The sequence below is a fragment of the Abramis brama genome (genome assembly GCF_963993115.1).
Source record: "Abramis brama genome assembly, chromosome: 5".
In the NCBI taxonomy this organism is placed as follows: domain Eukaryota; kingdom Metazoa; phylum Chordata; class Actinopteri; order Cypriniformes; family Leuciscidae; genus Abramis; species Abramis brama.
The window spans coordinates 5,549,745-5,568,784 of record NC_139967.1 but is presented as its reverse complement, the minus strand read 5'-3'; the positions used below and the strand labels follow the sequence as shown (position 1 = coordinate 5,568,784).

General features: G+C 38.9%; 2 protein-coding genes across 3 annotated transcripts in view; one reads left to right on the top strand and one right to left on the bottom strand.

The window, feature by feature from the left end:
• The window catches only part of nipbla (NIPBL cohesin loading factor a), a 47,087-nt gene extending 44,198 nt beyond the window's left edge, over nt 1-2,889 (top strand). For both annotated transcript variants that reach the window (XM_084113835.1, XM_084113836.1), the window contains exons 44-45: nt 81-260; nt 1,834-2,889. In XM_084113835.1, coding sequence (XP_083969961.1) covers nt 81-260; nt 1,834-2,202 — 549 coding nt within the window. In that variant the 3' untranslated portion in view covers nt 2,203-2,889. The remainder of the gene's footprint in view (nt 1-80; nt 261-1,833) is intronic.
• An 8,827-nt stretch (nt 2,890-11,716) lies between these two features.
• On the bottom strand, nt 11,717-16,324 carry gdnfb (glial cell derived neurotrophic factor b). The gene is made up of 3 exons (XM_084115559.1): nt 16,237-16,324; nt 15,224-15,445; nt 11,717-12,231 (listed from the first exon to the last, which is right to left on the bottom strand). The coding sequence occupies exons 2-3, from the start codon at nt 15,417-15,419 to the stop codon at nt 11,810-11,812; spliced, it is 618 nt and encodes a 205-aa protein (XP_083971685.1). The 5' UTR covers nt 15,420-15,445; nt 16,237-16,324; the 3' UTR covers nt 11,717-11,809.
• Nucleotides 16,325-19,040: the final 2,716 nt, after the last annotated feature.

The window sequence follows — 19,040 nt, the reverse complement described above, 5'->3', positions numbered from 1 at the left end:
ATATAGTGTTGTAGAATGGGGACCTTCAAGTCGATGTTGAGAATTGCTTATTTATACTGCATGCTCTGCTTGATTCTCAGTTTAAGTTGCTAATGGAGCACCTGGACCCTGATGAAGAGGACGAGGAGGGAGAGAACAGTGCAAACGTGAGGAATAAAGCCATCACCTCACTACTGGGGGGAGCAGCCACAAGCCCCCGAAACCACCACACACTCGACTCCGAGGATGAGGAGAGTGACGGAGAGGAGAGGACACCAGGGGTAAGATAAGTCTTTTTGACTGTCACACTAGTCTGATGCTCTTGGCAGCTTATTCTGGCCAAGTACCACATCCTTAGATGGGAAGAAACTGTCTGACTGAAACAAGATCATTGCTCATGTTTTGTTTTTGTGTCTTTCGTCACCTTTATTTATATAGCACTTTGTGCCATACAGATTGTTTCAAAGCAGCTTCACAGTGATTAACAAGAACACAACAGTGTTAATGTTGTTAAGTTCTTCAGTTACGAAAATACAATTTCAGTGGTAAAGCAGCTCTAAAAAGACAGTAGTGTAATTATTCAACTCAATTTGGTTCAATGTTGAGTCCACTGATTTAGTTCAAAAGCAAAGTTCATCAGTTATGAAACAAACTTCTACAAATACAGGAATAATGTTTATAACTATAAAGCAGTTCTTAAGCTGAATAATGACACTATTATTCTCTAAAGTCACATGATTCAGTTCAGTAATGGTGCAAAGTTTGTCAATTATGAACAAGCTGAATTCAACTATAAACATCTCTAGAGAAGGCAATAGTGTTATTTAGCTCGTCAGTTCAGTGTTGATTTAATTCAGTTCAATAACAGTGTTGATATTGCAGAGTTCATCAATTATCAAATGAATTCAGTTCAGCTTTAAAGCAGCTGTACAGAACACAATAGTGTCATTATTCAGCTCTCTTCAGTTTACTGTTGATTCAATTCAGTTCAGTAATAGCGCAATGTTCATCAATTGTAAAACTAATTTGAATTGGCTATAAAGCAGCTCTACAGAAGAAAACATTGTCATTATTCAGCTCAATTCAGTTCAAGTTTGTGTCAGTGCAGTCAAATCAATGATACAGTATTACTGAATATTATATATCCAAAATCGTCCCCTAAACCCTCAATCACTGTTTCCTATGTTAGTCCACTAATACAGTTCACTTGAAGGACTCAATGAAAAAAAGTGAGTGAATTCAGACAGCCGTTGAGCGTACATCGGCTGTACACTCGGTGCGATGTGGGATTGAATGAGTGCACTCAATAATGTCCACTATGGTTTTAGACACCACTACAAATTAGGGCTGGGACAATATATCGATGCATCGTGAATCGAGAAATTATTCTGGATCGATTCCCATTTTTCCGAATGCATCGCGATTCTCTCTCGAATCGATTCTGAGTTTCGTTTTTAGATGGAGTGCTTTAGAAACAGCATGCTTGTGAACCTTCTATAAAATAATCATTCATAAAGTTCGAAATGGTTGAAGTGAATTACAAGGGTGTTTGCAGTGGGCTGTTTACATTAATCTCGCGTCATAAAAGCATTCTGAGGTGCAAGTACATTCTCAGACTCAGCCGAACACACAAGCGCTCTTCTTCGTGAGCATTTGAGCGTGCGGTTAAAAACTAAGATCAGGATCAATTCGCGATGCATTCGGAAAAAATTGGAATCGATCCAAGAATCGCGATGCATCGATATATTGACCCAGCCCTACTACAAATGACTGTCCCCTCAAATAATGCCCTGTTCAAGGGTATAGGGGACGATTTGGGATTCAGCCTAAGAGTCTTTTAACCCCTCTTCACAGGCGTCTCGACGCGGGAGGCGCACGGGAGACTCTGCGGACCTGCTGTTGGCGAACATGAACGAGTCCGTCAGCGCGCTCGATATCATCGCCATCCACTGCCCCAAATACCGAGACCGGCCGCAGATCGCACGCGTGATCCAGAGGAACAGCGACGGTTACAGCATCCACTGGATGGCAGGCTCTTACTCCAGCTCTTGGGCTGAAGCGAAGCGCCGCGACGGACGCAAGCTGGTGCCTTGGGTCGACACCATCAGAGAGACCGACATCATCTATAAAAAAATTACACTCACCAGTGGCAACAAGCTCAACCACAAAGTGGCGCAGACTCTACGTTCACTCTACGCTGCCAAGGACAGGAACTCCAGCTAATAATACGTAAACATGCACACGCACTCACATACCTCCCATCTCAGATTCTCTCAGCCTAATGCAACAGCCAAACACATCTCCCGGGTCAGCCAAACATGAACACACAAAACACGAGCGGCTATTCTACACTACAGACTCCTTTCTCTCTCTCTCTGATGCACTCTGGGTCTGGTGGTGACATTTTGCCCTCTGTGCCAGGGTGCATCGTCGTATCGCAGGAATAAAATGTTTGGAGAAACATTGTATGGGTGCTCCTTCGCTGTTGTGCAGCAGATTTCTGGTTGTTTGATTTCTACTCCCAGTGTATCATAGTTTAACATAAAAATATTGTTTATATCTATAAAAGAAATTTAAATATATACTGAATGTTGAAAGAATTAGTTTGTTGATGTTTTTACTTTAATTCTTTCTTTTTTTTCTCATTTTCTTTTCGAATTTCTTAGCGTTAAGCAGCTTTCTATAGCTTAGCTCCTCCTTTACTGGCTGATGATAATTCTCTCTGTTGAGCTGTTTGTCCATTTTGTACGATAGCACCGTGTGGCTGTAATTTATTGTGTATAGCATGCAGTGTCTGTGAGGAGGGCTGTGTCGAAGGAGATTTGCGATAACAGGTCGCCCTGCTCAGCATAAAGGGACTCACATGCCTCTGATGGAACAAATACTGCAATAAATTTTCTACTTCTCTTACTTGCAAGACTCATCCTGTCCGTTTGCGACTCACTTGTCTTTTAATATTTTTGCATTTTTTGCCATGCACGCTTTTTATTTATTTTATTGACAGGTATAGTGAAGAGAGGACAGAGCATTATGCGGGGACGACACGTCCAGTGTGTTGGACATCTTGTGCACGGCTCTTGTAAAGGTGCCCCAAGTAATGTTTTCTATTACAGAATTCAATAAGAAATGAGCACTTTTTATGGTCACACTTTATTTTAATGTGTTTGTGTACGGATAACGAGTAATATTAGATAACGGCATGTTATTACTATAGGTTTACACTGAGACAACAGCATTGGAGGAGAAAGACTCAAATAGTATTTTCTTGTAAAGCACTCCAATAATCTGTTTTAGTGTTGCTTGTAATTATGCATAATATTACTATAGTTAATACATGTAGCAAGGGCACATAAAAATGAAGCGTTACCCTTTTTACTTTTTTATTTATCAATTTAATTGAATATTGGAGCACGTTCAGGACCAAACCACATCTGCGCACAAGAATGGTACTTTTATTATGTATACAACCATGCACTTGCAAGATGTTTTATTCCTCTTAATGTGGTTGTTCAGTCATTTTGCTAAACATTTAATAATGATAAATTATTGAATGAAACTTGCCTTAAACTAACTTTTTCCAGGCTATGCCATCCTTCAGTTGTGGTATCGTCTCGTATACTAAGTGATCCAGAGCTGGTGGGGTCAGCGGAGAGACTAATGTAGGTTGTTTAGGATAGGAGACACCGAAACAAATGTAGTTATTCCAAAATACTAGCATACTGCTATTACTATTATTTCTGCAATTAACTGTATAGCTTGTACTGTGCACCCTATGCAAATTTTATGCATAGAAAACCCAATTACCTACTTTATTTTTTAATTGAACTGTCATTGATGAACCCTAAGTGTAATATCAGCCACAGTTTTTAACACTAAAGCCTACTGCATCATATTTGCACATTTCCAAGGTCTCTAAATTATCAACATGATCAAAACTTGGCTGGAAAAACCTGTTGAACACCTGTTGTCTGATTTATTTATACTTTAAGTAAAAGGCCTTTTAGTATAATTGTAAAAATGTCCCCCTTCAGGTCGTGGTTCATATGTCTTTTTAGTGTGAAATCTTTACTGATTTTTATAAAGTCAACATAAGAATAACTTGGTTATAAGTAATATTTCAACTTAGGTTTTCTTGATTAACATTTACATTGCTTGATATTAAAATGCGAGTCATATGATTTATCAGGTTTTTAAGGAACATTCATCTTAACCATTGTACTGCATTGCATTATACACTGCCCAGCCAAAAAAACAAAACAGTCTTTGTTTGGATTTAAATATGCAAATGTTAAGAGTCTATGATTGGATCATTATTGCTGTGATTATTATGTTTCTAGCATGTTATATGTTTGGCAACAGTTCTTCTAACCCTAATTGATGGAGTGTGTAGCTTTTCATTTCTTAAACAACCATGTGATGTAGGAAGACACATCATGGCCATATTCCAGGATCACAATGTCAAGATTCATCCGACTCAAATTGTGAAAGAATGTATTGTGAGGGAGCATGAAGAATCATTTTCACACATGAATCGGCTCCTCTGAGTCCAGATCTTAAATTCACTGGAAGTCTTTGGGATGTGCTGGAGGAGACTTTACAGAGTGCTGGACTCTTGCATCGACATTACAAGATCTTGACCAAAAATGTAAGCACCTCTTGATGGAAATAAATGTTGTGATGTTATTTTTTTATAAAGATGTGCATACATTTTTTGTCAAGTGTAGGAATTCCCTGAATCTTCCATGTTTTCTATGACTGAAAAGCCTGAATACTGCATTCCACAGGATTACTTTTTTTCTTTCAAATGTGGCTTGGTTTGTTTATGTCCTCTTGTACAGGAAAGCTTCTGCTTCTGTACGGCTCCAGTTTTTATTCCTGTAGTTTAAACAGTAGAGCTTACATGTGTTCGATTCTGTGGGAATGCATGAACTGGAAAAAATATGTACCTTAAAAGGCAATAAATTAATGTGCCAAATGTGTAAATGTAAATATATGCTACATTTTAGGATCCAAAATATCTGGCCTCATGTGATTTTAGAAGTCAGAAATGTTTCTCTGTTAAACATTAAGCTTGCCTTAAAAAATGAAACCATTCCTATGAGCCGAAACATGAGCACTAGCCTAATATGCTGTTGGTCCTCCGTGTGTTGCCAAAACAGTGCCGACCCGCCAAGGTCTGGACTCTACAAGACCTCTGAAGCCGTCCTGTGGTTTCTGGCACCAAGATGTTAGCAGCAGATCCTTCAAGTCCTGTAGGTTGTGAGGTGAAGCCGCCGTGGATTGAACTGATTGGTCCAGCACATCCCACAGATGCTCAATTGGATTGAGATCTGAGGATTTTGAAGGCCAGATCAACACCTTGAACTCTTGATCATGTTCCTCAAACCATTCCTGAACAATGTGTGCAGTGTGGCAGGGAACATTATCCTGCTGAAAGAGGCCACTTCCATCAGGAAACACCATCGTCATGAAGGGTGTACCTGGTCTGCAATGTTTAGGTCACGTGTAAAATTTACGTCCACACGAATGGCCAGACATTGTCCAGAGCATCACGTTCCCTCCATCGGCTTGCCGTCATCCCACAGTGATCCTGGTGCCATCACTTCCCCAGGTAAACGACGCACATGATGGTTTTTCCCTCTTCGGACACTGTTGGTAAATTCTCACCACTGCTGACCAGGAGCAACACACAAGCCTCGTCATTTAAGAGATTCTCTAAACCAGTCGCCTTGCCATATCAATCTGGCCCTTGTCAAAGTCGCTCAGATCTTTATTCCTGCCCATTTCTCCTGCATCCAACATTTATTACGAGAACTGATTGTTTGCTTACAATCTAATCTACCCAGACCTTAAAGGGGTGGTATAATGCCCTTTTCACATGATGTAAAATAAGTCTTTGATGTCCCCAGAGTGTGTATGTGAAGTTTTAGCTCAAAATACCCCACAGATATTTTTATATAGCATGTTAAAATTGTCACTTTTTGAGGGTGAGCAAAAACACACCGTTTTTGTGTCTGTCCCTTTAAATGCAAATGAGCTGCTGCTCCCAGCAGAGGGGGCGGAGCTACAACAGCTTGTGTTCTGAACATTTCAAAAACTTTTAGCTTTTTATGTTCAAACCAGAGTCAGACAAAGATGGAGAGACTCAATAAGTGACAACATGTAGACAACATTTCTAAATGGTTAGATGATGAATTTATGTAGCTGATGTGTAGTTATCTTCTAGTCATTGATTAGCATATTCTGTCATGATAATCTATGAATCGCGTTCCCGGGGGCGGGGTTTATGTAAATTCTAGGGTTGGTGATGTCACTAACCTAGGAGGAATGTTGTGTAGTCCCTACCAGCCGTTTGTTGTAGTCCTTAAAAAACGATTTCTTTAAAAGCAAATATCTCCCTTTGCTTTGAACTTTGAGCGTTGTGACTTTGCAGATGTTGTTTATGCTCAAACAGCAACATTACACACCAAATAAAGTTAAAAAAGTGAAATCATCAACCACCCCTTTAATATGTGGCCTTATTAGGATGATCAACGATATTCACTTCGCCTGTGACTGGTCATATAATGTTTTGGCTCATCAGTCTATACCAGTGGTTCTCAAACCTGTCCTGGAGGACCACTAACACTGCACGTTTTCGTTGTCTCCCTAATCAAACACACCTGATTCAACTCATCAGCTCATTATCACATGGGTTAATGAGCTGATGAGTTGAATCAGGTGTGTTTGATTAGGGAGACAACGAAAACGTGCAGTGTTAGTGGTCCTCCAGGACAGGTTTGAGAACCACTGGTCTATACCAAATGAAAGAAACTTTTAAAGTTAGCCATGTTTAAATTCCACGACCAACTGTGAAATCTCATTAGTCCAAAAAAAGTTTTTATACAAGAACATGTAACAGATGCAAAACTCAATCTAAGTTCTTTGGTGTCATTATTTTTTAGCTATTGCTGTAGAGCGTCACATTGCTTTACCTGTCAGCAGGTGCTGGAAACAGGACAACAGGTGTTTGCTGCAATGGAAACATGCGTCATTCTGGGAGAAGAATACATGTTATGACTGGCTTCTGGCTACAGCCTGCATGATGGAGAAACAGATAAGTGCCCAGATAAGTAAACATGTATTTAACTATACATGTTTACAGGTAAATATGAGCAGTGTATGACAAGTGGGCCTGTCTTATTTAGATGAAGTATGTCCCAATGCTGGTGTACATGTTCTATTTCCCATCAATGAAGAAACCCATGGTCTGCTTACCTGTTGTCTTACTTCCCTGTATTGCATATTGAATGAATCATAGAGTGAGGAGTAAATGTGTTTAAATGAATTGGGAATACCCTCTACATCTCTCTCCATACCTTAAACAGACACAAAGAGATGTATTATTACTGCTCATGATGGCAAGTCTTCTGTTAACACACACAATGCACTGTAATGAGACTGCTGGATCACTTGAGTTGAATTCTGCGGCCGTTCTTTTAGATATTGACTTGTGAGCTTGTAATGCTCTATAATTACAGATGAGGAAAAGGAGAGGCTGGAGCGTCGAGTCTGGCTGCAGATTTGAGCTTGAAGCTGAACTGAAAGAAAAAGGGTAAGAGATGTTTTCACACCACATACAGGCTGTGAGACGAGACGGCAAGGACTAGGCATTTCAGAAAGTCCAACCAGATAAATCAAAAAAATTTGACTCAAAGTAATAAAGTATAGTTCTTTCAGTATTACTTTTAGACTATTTGCATTCGTTTTCAGAATAAGTAATTTTTTTTAACTTGAAATGTTAAAAATGTATCTATAATATGTGACCCTGGCCTGGACCACAAAACATGGGTCAATTTTTTTGAAATTGAGATATATACATCACATGAAAGCTGAATAAATAAGCTTTTCATTGATATATGGTTTGCCGAGATACAACTATTTGAAAATCTGGAATCTGAGGGTGCAAAAAAATCTAAACATTGGGAAAATCGCTGTCTGTATGTAGCCTATGTATTTTTTTTTCTTGAGAAAAATTAACGCCTATCTTGTGTACCTAATATTTATCCAAATGAGTCAATATTAAATCAAATCACAAGAATTGAATTGAAATCGTGAAATTTGTTTCAAGAAATTGGTAAAAATAAAAAAAATACGTAGCTTACCAGAAATTGTACCATATAAACATTGTAACATGATGTCACTAAACCTAATAAAATTCAGTTTAGTTACTAAAATGTTTTGACAATCACAATACACTTATTGTGATGCAAGTTTTTTTGCAAACCCCCCCTAATCTCCCCAAATCTCACTCCAAGTTAAACTCAAAAGTATATATATTAAAAAAAACACTTTTAAAAATAACACATTTAATGGTGAATTGTTAATTTGCATACACGAGCAGTAACTGCACTACATGTACATATTCACAGGAATGATTATTGTAAACACGATTTAATTTTGATTTATTTACCTACCCATCTCTCTCTCTCACACACACATACACACACACACCCACACACTAACCCGACCCCTAAGAAGAATACATTTTACGGGTGTTAATCGAGCTTGATCACCGCTATCAGATGAAGATGCGCTGCTTACGTCCTCCTCCATGTTTACATGTGCGTAGTGATATTGGCTTGATTGCGGCTCTGACCTACTTACATTTTCGATGTAAAATGCTGATTGGTTGAAAATCTAGCTCAACAGTTTTATATGTCTCAATACGCAGTCAATATAGTGCGCCAATAAATTACACTTTTCTCATTGACTGCAGGATAATGCGTGGAGAACTTTTTGCTTGGATACCTTTTATTAACGTTGAACATATTGAGCAAAAGAAAAAGTAGTGCCCCGTTTGTCGGAACGAAACTGAACGATACAGCTCACATACAGCGGCCTATCATGGATTCGATCAAACACCAACAGATAAAAAATCAAAACCTGACAACCTCTGCTAGTAATCTTATAATGGGCCATGTTTGGATCTTCCAACAGGACCGTGATCCAAAAACAAACATCAAAACAAAAATGTCAATGGCCATCCCAGTCCCAGACCTGAACCCTATAGAAAATGAGTGGGCTGAACTGAAGAGAAGAAGCGCCAACATGGATCTGGGAATCTGGAGAGATTCTGTAGAATGATCTCTGAACTCCAAACTCATCAGGCGTTATAGGAGAAGACTCAGAGCTGTTCTCTTGGGAAAAGGAGACTGCAAAAAGTATTTAATAAAAGGGGGCAAATAATTGTTCACAATGTGTTTTGGAGAAAAACATTTATTTCATAATGTGATTTTTTTTTTTTTTTTTTTTTTTTTTTTTACTTCAATAAAAGGTTAGATTTTTGCATTTAAAAAAAAAAATATCAAAAGGATTAACAATGCAGATTTATTTTTTACAGCCATCTTTGATCATATTTACCAAGGGGGGCAAATATTTCTGCCCAGCACTGTATATCCAGCCTCCCTCCCTCCGTCTAGTGCTCACATTACAGATTTACAGCAGCTAATGACTAATTACTAATGTTACTTTTGACCTGGGCCTGTGTTTGTCATGTTGAGGTAATGGCATTAACAAGGTTGTTTCTTGTTGGCGGGTGTATTAATGATGTCCTGTGTGGTGTGTGATGACACAGGGTGAGTGCAGTGGCCGAAACGTGAACTCTGAATTAGAGATCAGGTCACGAACACGCTCCATATCTCTGGTTTCAGTCTCTTTCTTAGTCATTTCCATCATCACTCTATTTTTACATCTTTCTTCCACAAACCCAAGCTCTTAATTGAGTCAAGGGGTAATCAGTCTTACTTTTCGGTATTAAATTAGACCAATCTATGTTTTTATGTCACTGACTCAAAAAACTTTTGAACAGTCTTAAAGAAAAAACATTGATGACTAACTTGTAAGACTAAGTATTAGCAGTTTATGCAACCGGCCCCAAGTCTGACTGAAAACTGTGAAACAACGTAAAGATGAGTACTTTTTTGAGGGTATTTTTTTATTAAACAGAATTAATAACAATGAAAAAATAACTAGGGGAAAAACATATAAATAGGTATTTAAATATATAAATAGGGTTTAATGAATTATCAAATAATTCAGTTGGGTTCTGTTTTTAACATTGAACATACAGGTGAAACTCGAAAAATTAGAATATCGTGCAAAAGTTATAATTTTGATGATTATGGCTTACAGCTTATGAAAGCCCCAAATTCAAAATCTCAGAAAATTTGAAATTACATGAAATCAATAAAAAAAAGGATTTTAAATACAGAAATGTCAGCCCTCTGAAAAGTATAATCATGCATATGTATATAGTTATACACTCACCTAAAGGATTATTAGGAACACCTGTTCAATTTCTCATTAATGCAATTATCTAATCAACCAATCACATGGCAGTTGCTTCAATGCATTTAGGGGTGTGGTCCTGGTCAAGACAATCTCCTGAACTCCAAACTGAATGTCAGAATGGGAAAGAAAGGTGATTTAAGCAATTTTGAGCGTGGCATGGTTGTTGGTGCCAGACGGGCCGGTCTGAGTATTTCACAATCTGCTCAGTTACTGGGATTTTCACGCACAACCATTTCTAGGATTTACAAAGAATGGTGTGAAAAGGGAAAAACATCCAGTATGCGGCAGTCCTGTGGGCGAAAATGCCTTGTTGATGCTAGAGGTCAGAGGAGAATGGGCCTAATGATTCAAGCTGATAGAAGAGCAACTTTGACTGAAATAACCACTTGTTACAACCGAGGTATGCAGCAAAGCATTTGAGAAAGCCACAACACGCACAACCTTGAGGCGGATGGGCTACAACAGCAGAAGACCCCACCGGGTACCACTCATCTCCACTACAAATAGGAAAAAGAGGCTACAATTTGCACAAGCTCACCAAAATTGGACAGTTGAAGACTGGAAAAATGTTGCCTGGTCTGATGAGTCTCGATTTCTGTTGAGACATTCAGATGGTAGAGTCAGAATTTGGCGTAAACAGAATGAGAACATGGATCCATCATGCCTTGTTACCACTGTGCAGGCTGGTGGTGGTGGTGTAATGGTGTGGGGGATGTTTTCTTGGCACACTTTAGGCCCCTTAGTGCCAATTGGGCATCGTTTAAATGCCACGACCTACCTGAGCATTGTTTCTGACCATGTCCATCCCTTTATGACCACCATGTACCCATCCTCTGATGGCTACTTCCAGCAGGATAATGCACCATGTCACAAAGCTCGAATCATTTCAAATTGGTTTCTTGAACATGACAATGAGTTCACTGTACTAAAATGGCCCCCACAGTCACCAGATCTCAACCCAATAGAGCATCTTTGGGATGTGGTGGAACGGGAGCTTCGTGCCCTGGATGTGCATCCCACAAATCTCCATCAACTGCAAGATGCTATCCTATCAATATGGGCCAACATTTCTAAAGAATGCTTTCAGCACCTTGTTGAATCAATGCCACGTAGAATTAAGGCAGTTCTGAAGGCGAAAGGGGGTCAAACACAGTATTAGTATGGTGTTCCTAATAATCCTTTAGGTGAGTGTATATACTAAATATATTAGTTTCACCTTTTTAATTTGAATTACTGAAATACATGAACTTTTGCACGATATTCCAATTTTTCGAGTTTCACCTGTAATCAGAGAAAATTCAAATTCTCCACATTAGTGGAGGTTAAAGGTCAAAAAGACACCATAAGAACTTTTAAAACACGCAGCACACAAAATGTCTCTATCCCCTATCCTGTATCTCCCTCATGATTCCCTCAACCAAGTCAAACTCACACATGTAATAACCTGAAATTGCTTTTATTGATTTTCCTGTCTTGTGTCATCGTCTCCCACAGCTGCTTAGACACAGCCACATCTCCGTGCCGAGTGCCTCTCCATGGTGTGGTATATCAGGTTGTCGTCCAGAAAGGACAGGTCGTCATCGTACTGGACAGGTCGACAGCAGGCGGTGGGAGGGGAGCTGCGCAGAATCTTTTTATCCCCGCCGGCGAGGCTGGTGAGGATCTTGTCGTAGTTCGTGAGTGAGTTTACACACACGCCGCTGCAGTAGCTGAACATCATCTCCTCCTGACTCCGGTAGCCCAAACCCAGATCTGACACTTTCAGCTGGACTTGTCTTAGTGCACATGCTCTTTCTTTTCCTTTCTCTCTCTCGTCACGACTCGGCCTCTTCCTGTCCATCTTGTTACGGAGGAAACCTCTCCTTTTCAGAGATCTCTTGAATCTATGGATGAACGCTGAGTCAGGAGTGGGCAAGCTGTCTGAGGACAGAGGAAAGAGATGTTCCCACAGTTACACTACAGATACATCTGAGCAGTCTGAACCTGAACAAGGAAGTTTTACGTGGACCGATTATTCTCTTTGTGTATATGCATGCTTTGAAAGGGTCACATCATGAAAATGGTCATTTAAATGCCCTCCAAGTACACATTTTGGAAAACCATACCGATATTGTCTCCCTGTAAACTACAAAAATGCAAATTTGTGAAAACGGTGACGTACGTGTTCAGTCAATAGCATAGACAGTAAAAGAAATGGACACAGCGACCCCATAGACTTCAACGGAGAAAAGTGAAGTCAATTAGAAGCACTCACTTCCTGATGGCCGAGCGTACTGCGCAGACTCAAACTGAGCTTGACGACGTAGATGTGACGTGAGCAACCGGTCTGTCTTCTAGTAGCTGTGCCAAGAGAAATCTGAATCATTCCCTTCCGAATCTTGCAGAGACGGGGAGTGTGAGTAGGGGGTGTCCATGAGCTAGGAGCAGGAGCAACTTTTGCTAAGTATTCTGATTAATTATTTTGTCATTTTGCCTCCACGTTCCCCCAATTGCCCGCGAGCTTCTCCTCCTGTCCATACGGTAATTTCTCTACTGTGCGACAGAGTCACGTGGTTATGACACAATCGTTAGCCTATTTTTACAAAAACTGCTTCTACGAGGCCATAACGTAAGATACAAGGTAATGGAGCCTTTTATACATTGTCGTGTTTCTTTAGAAATAAACAATGGACAAATAGAGTGAAATAAGGAGCTTTCGCACTGGAGGAACCTTTTCATAGTTCCTATTGACGGAAGTTCCCTGATTTTAGGGTGTTCGAACCGCAGAAACTAGGAACGATTTTAGTTCTAGGAACTCCTTTTAGAGGAACTAATTTAGCTCCTACTTCAGAGTAGGGTCTAAACCATAGACTGTAAAAAAAATATGGACGTAGTGTCCGTGACGTCACCCGTAGGTTTCTGAAGACCGTTTTTGAAGCCTAAAGTGGGCTTAGCCGACCGTCGACATCTTGGCAGCGCGTCACTCCCGGATAAACGAAAATGGGCGAAAAACCCTAACGTTACGGCTAACAGACAGCAGACAAACGGCTAATGATGACTAATGACCGCAGCAGCGGGAATCCACCTGTCACTCAAAAGTGGACACACCCTTAATTATGCAGAAATTTTAGGGGAAATTTTTAAATCTTGATGAGTTATAAAAAAATTCACCCCCCTCACAGTTTTCATGAAGGGCAAAATTAGCTGCTCCAGACTGTAAACATGTTTTTTTCTGCTGTAAAGTTGGGCATTTCAACATGGGGGAGATGCAGATTTGACTCACTTTTGCAGCCAGCCTCAAGTGGCCAGTTGATGAATTGCCGTTTAATTCACTTACGTGTTGGTTTCAAGAGAGAGACAGGGAGGTTGCCGCTTGGTCTAAACCAGCACTATAGAGAGCCTAAGTCCCTCCCCTCCGCTTCCGACTCATGGGACCTTATTTCGGAAAAAATATGTATGGTAGTCAATGGCGAGAGACAACTTATCTTTTTATTCCGTCTGAACTGTGCCCTGAATTACACATATGATGTTTATCAATTTAAAATATAATTATGAAAGTCAAGAAAGTCGCAATTTGTCATAAAACAGAAGAGTAACATTTAGTTTTATGTGAAAATCGCTCAGTGAACTACATCTCTCGTCTCGCACTATGTACGTCACCAACATGGCTGTCACCATAGCGCATTTCATCTACGAGGAAAAAATTGACGGCGTAACGTTACGATTATAACGTAAGACTATAGAAAAAATGACAGACGTTAGCTTCAGTAAAGTTAGCTTCATTCATTGAGAGAAAAGGTATGACGTCACATGTGCGCCTTTTGGGTTTGTAGTCTCTGTAATTACGTATTTTCACAGTCTTATACCTCAACAGTTTTACATCAAACTGCGACTTTCTTGACTTTAAAATGTATCTTTTAAATTGACAAACATCATATGTGTAATTCAGGGCACAATTCAAACGAGATCAAAATGTTTGTTGTCTCTCACCATTGACTACCATACAATATTTTTCCGAAATAAGGTCCCATGGTGGTCCACCGGAAGGGGAGGGACTTAGGCTCTCTATAGGAACTATCCGTGACGTTAGTGTTCGCTGATTGGCCAAACGCACGCGAAACACCAGCACTCGTCATTTTAAAAAAGGCTGTGTAAAAACACAGATTACAGCCTATATATTAACTCCAGAAACTAACTCTACGAACATGGAAACCAGTGATAGATGGGCCTCTTAACCTTTACGCTGAGGAGAAAATCCAACGCAACTTTGAGTGGGCCAAGCCAAACATGATTATGTATTTCTGCTCAGCAACACTGGACATCGACCACACGGCATACGCTAATAACTTTTCATTACTGTCTACTTTCTATGTATAACAGTTCTATCTAATAACGTATTAGACAGGACTGTTGGACAGAACGTAAAATAGATGCATGTAAAACTAAATCTGTTTTTGCTGGAGAACCCTTGGTTAGGGGACCTCAAGAACAAATAACTGATAATAATAAATGATATGACCCTTTTGAAGTGCACTGCACATTGTGTTTTGACAGTATGTAAAGACGGTAGTGTTTTGATGTGCTTTGTGAAACGGTACCCCCCATTTACAACCATGAGAGTGCGAGTAGAGCGATCAAAGAGCCATAACGTGATATAGTTTGCATTATTCTGACAGCTTTTAGCAACAATACTGCTTTTGTCCACAGGCACCAGATAAAATACAGGTTTTCTAAACGGAGATGAGTTGTAAGCTGATAGAACTGGAGTAGTGTGTGTCTAGTGTCCCACCCAGGTACAATGGGTCACCTGAAACTTCTTTACTCAACCACCACAACAGTATCAGGTGTGTCCTGAAACGCGCTTTATCACACCTGTGTGTATTCGTGTGACTGTTATTTATTTAATAATAAGAATCAAGTAGCTTGTCCTGACCTGAGTGACTTCTTGGCTGCGGATGTTTGATCGTTCGAGCATCAGGCAGATTTTGGTCCAGTCTTTGAGAACACTGAGCGTGTGGCTGTGAGCAGCGAGAGTGTCCGGCTCTTTTGGGGTTTTGTAGAAGCAGCGGGACAGACGACACGCCGCTCAGCATCAGTGCACACGCCAGCATCACAGCCCAGATCTTCATCTTCCTCTCTCCTCAGCTCAGAGAGCCTGTGTCAGGCAGCACAAACACACATTACACACATGAAGTTCAGTCAGAGTAAACTGCAGCCTTTATTGTACTGTATTTCTATCACATTTCTATCACATACTTTTAGACAGCCCAGCTTTATCCCTTTTTTGGAAAAAATGATTGAAAACGTTAAATTAATATATCAGTTCAGACAGATATATTGCTTTTTTTTGCGGTTGTTCCAGTTGTTTTTATTGATTTACTTCATTTCTCTGTCAAGCAAGTTTGAGCTACTGTGAAAAAGGCACTTAGGAATTACATTTAATATAGGCTAATAATTATAATATTACCCCAATATTACCCCAAACACTTCTTTAAAAAAAAACACAACTAGCCACTATATGAAAAAAGGCACTTTGTAAATTAAATTTCTTATAATTAATGATAACAAAAATAATGATAAATATATAACTTAATATGTTATTATTAAAGTAAATTATTACTAAGTAAATTAAAAATATCCGCAACTAGCCAATAGCTACTAAAAAAAGCACTTTCTAAATTAACTTTGACATAATTTATTTTAATAAAGCTTTATTATTATGATATAGCCCCAAAACAATTAACATTAAGTAAAAAAAAAAATACACACAACTAGCCCCTAAATACTATAATAATAATTTAATTTAACACCATTAGTAGTAGAATAAATAGTAGTATATAGCCCCAAATACAATTTAAAATTAAAACTTAAAAACTAAAAGAAAAAAAAAAGTGATCAATGATGCTTTAAAAAAACATTGAAAAAGATGTATGATTATCCACTCACCTGAGTTCAGCTCTGTGTATCCTGCCATCAGCACTGATGATCACAGAGCCAAAGGTGCTTTCCGAAAACATTTATAAAATAAAAACAGCGCATATTATATTTCCTTTCAGCTGACTCTCGTGTTCTTCTGCTGTCAGGGATCATCGCTGACCAACTACATCGGCGGTTCAACATATGATCCAAAATATATTAGTGTTGCTATACATCCGCTTCAATAATCAGATTATGGTTTTTAATTGTATTGATTATTGAATTGTTCAGGTCCAGTTCATTCCCACGCCAGCTGTGGCGATGTGCGTGCGCGTGAACAGTTCGCGCGCTCAGTCAAAACACGCTGAGTGACTTCATGGACAAAGCAAACCGCCTCCTGTCCTGGATATTATTAAACGTGCTGGAAAGATCGCTAAAGATAAAAATATGCAGTAGCTCTATTATGAAATGTATGCTGCCTTCACGTGCTATCGGAATTATCGTAAATACTAGTTCCCTAGGTAAAAAAGGGGACAGGATCGCCCTTTCAAGTCAAAATTTTAATTATCTCGTAATCACGACTTCAGAAGTGGAAAGTAGGAAATGTCCGATAGCACGTGAAAGCAGCATTATGATAATTTAGTTCTCACACACAACGATAATTGTCGTTTCTCACACATTAATTATTTTATTATTTAGCTATATTCAAGTGATCTATTGTCTCGTTTCACAAGAATTCCGTGCTGAAGGGATAAAATACAATATCTCTATCCCACAATAAAATAACTTACCTGCTATAATTTGTTTGGCAAAAAAATAACCTGTTGATAATGGATTTCCACTTCCAGCTTGAGATCAGCGCTCATATACATGACAAACGCCCCCTCTACCGGTCTATAGTCTACAGTGCAGTGCATTTAAAAATGTACAGATTTCCAAATCTGGATTACTAGTGCTCTAAATGGGATCACAAATCACAATATGAAAAGATCAACAGGTAGGCTAGAAGAGTCCTTTAAGTGTTTTTATTTGAAGAGAAAGAAAATAGCAAAATAAAACATTTTCCAATTCCTTTAAACAGTCAGACCCCTACAGCCCTGAAAGGACATGGTGACAGAGAGAGGAAAAAAACATTTGTGAGAGAAGAATGCAAAAACATTGAAAGATAATTGTTCCTCCCATCTCCGTAGCTCCTCATCTGAAGATCCACAAATAAATAAAAATAAACAAATATATACAATAAGGGATGCACTATTTAGAAACTGCTTTTGACTGTCTCTGATGATTGTGTCATTGTAATTAATATAGCCTACAGTGTTAAAAGCTGTTAAAGTTAAATATTTTAATTTTGTCTAATATTGGCAGGGGATTATTTTATGAGGACAAAATCTTTTATTTTTTAATGTAGGCTACTGTACGGAAGGACATAATAAGGCTATCTATTAATGTCCTTCCATACAGTAGCCTACATTAAAAAATAAAAGACTTTGTCCCCATAAAATAATCCCCTGCCAATATTAGACAAAATTAAAATATTTAACTTTAACAGCTTTTAACAATGTGTACTTTATCACTGCAATGATTAAACAAAAATTAAGTTCAAAATATCAATAAATATGCTGTATATTCTAACATTATTATTTTACCAATTTTAAAGTTTCATTACATTTTTTGTGCCCAGAATCCACCCTGAATTCACCCTTCTGATGGGATCAGGAAAATCCTGCTTTTTTGGGATCAAAGCTATCACAATCCTATACTGAAAAGTTTTGAACAACATACTGAAGGTTTGATCTAGATCAAAATCAAGACATGAAACCAAAAACCTAAACGTGATCTAATCCGATTTCAGAATCTTTTTCTTTTGAACCATATTCAAGATTTATCCAATCCGATCGCCTGTTATTATTGCTAATTTTTCAGTTTTCTCCTATCTCTGCCATTAAGGCATTTCCTACATCAGGGGTTCTCAACCTTTTGCAAGCTGGGCCCCCCAAAAGCTGGTTCATTGCAGTTGGGGCCCCAGTGACCCACCCGCCAATGTATGCTTTATTATTGTTATTATTACTAGGCCTAATAGTAGGCATCATCTGCATTTTTTACAGAAGCTTGCAGGTAGGTGATGTTAATGTGAGACCTGAGCCTGCTTTGCCTTGCAAATATCCTCAATTCTTGGCTCAATGTTTGATAAACATAGCCTCAAATCATCCTCGATTTGTGCACGATTGCGGTATTTCATTTTGAGTGTAGTCATTTTTGAGAATCCTGCCTCACACAAATATGTCGACGCGAAAGGAAGGAGAATCTTCAAGGCGACGTCACATACGTCACAGACACCAGTAAAAGTCGCTGGATTTGTCGCTTTTGACAAAAAAAAAAAAAAAAAAAAACAAGTCGCCAGGAGGATGATTTGTTTGTGTTATAATCAGTGCTTGAAGTGGGGGGGGGAAAGGTGGCGGTACTCTCTTTGCATTGGCAAATCATGAAATTTTTACAGTGAAAAACAAAACTTGGAGATATTGCTGTTACAACAATTTATTGTTATTTATTTATTAACAACATAAATGTATTTAAACATGTTTGTGTGTGCGTGGCTGCGTGCGTGCGTGTGAGCATTTCACAAAAACTAAAGGAAAGCTTTAACTGTAGCCTAAGTTATATTCTGACTAGATTATTCGTTTTTTATATATAAAACTACAATTTCTGCATTTTTCGCATCCGTAGCAAATATTTTGAGGGGTGTTTTTGACAATTGAGAGCCACCAAATGACGAATATGAAAAAACGAATACGACAGTTTCGGACTCAGTCAGGGTGCAAGGACCTTAAACTTTT

Excerpts from the sequence above, each read along its gene's own strand:
- gdnfb (XM_084115559.1), bottom strand. The coding sequence starts at position 15,419 with ATGAAGATCTGGGCTGTGATGCTGGCGTGTGCACTGATGCTGAGCGGC. Across the intron at positions 12,232-15,223 it reads GCAGCCAAGAAGTCACTCAG|ACAGCTTGCCCACTCCTGAC; the intron begins GTCAGGACAAGC and ends CTCTGTCCTCAG.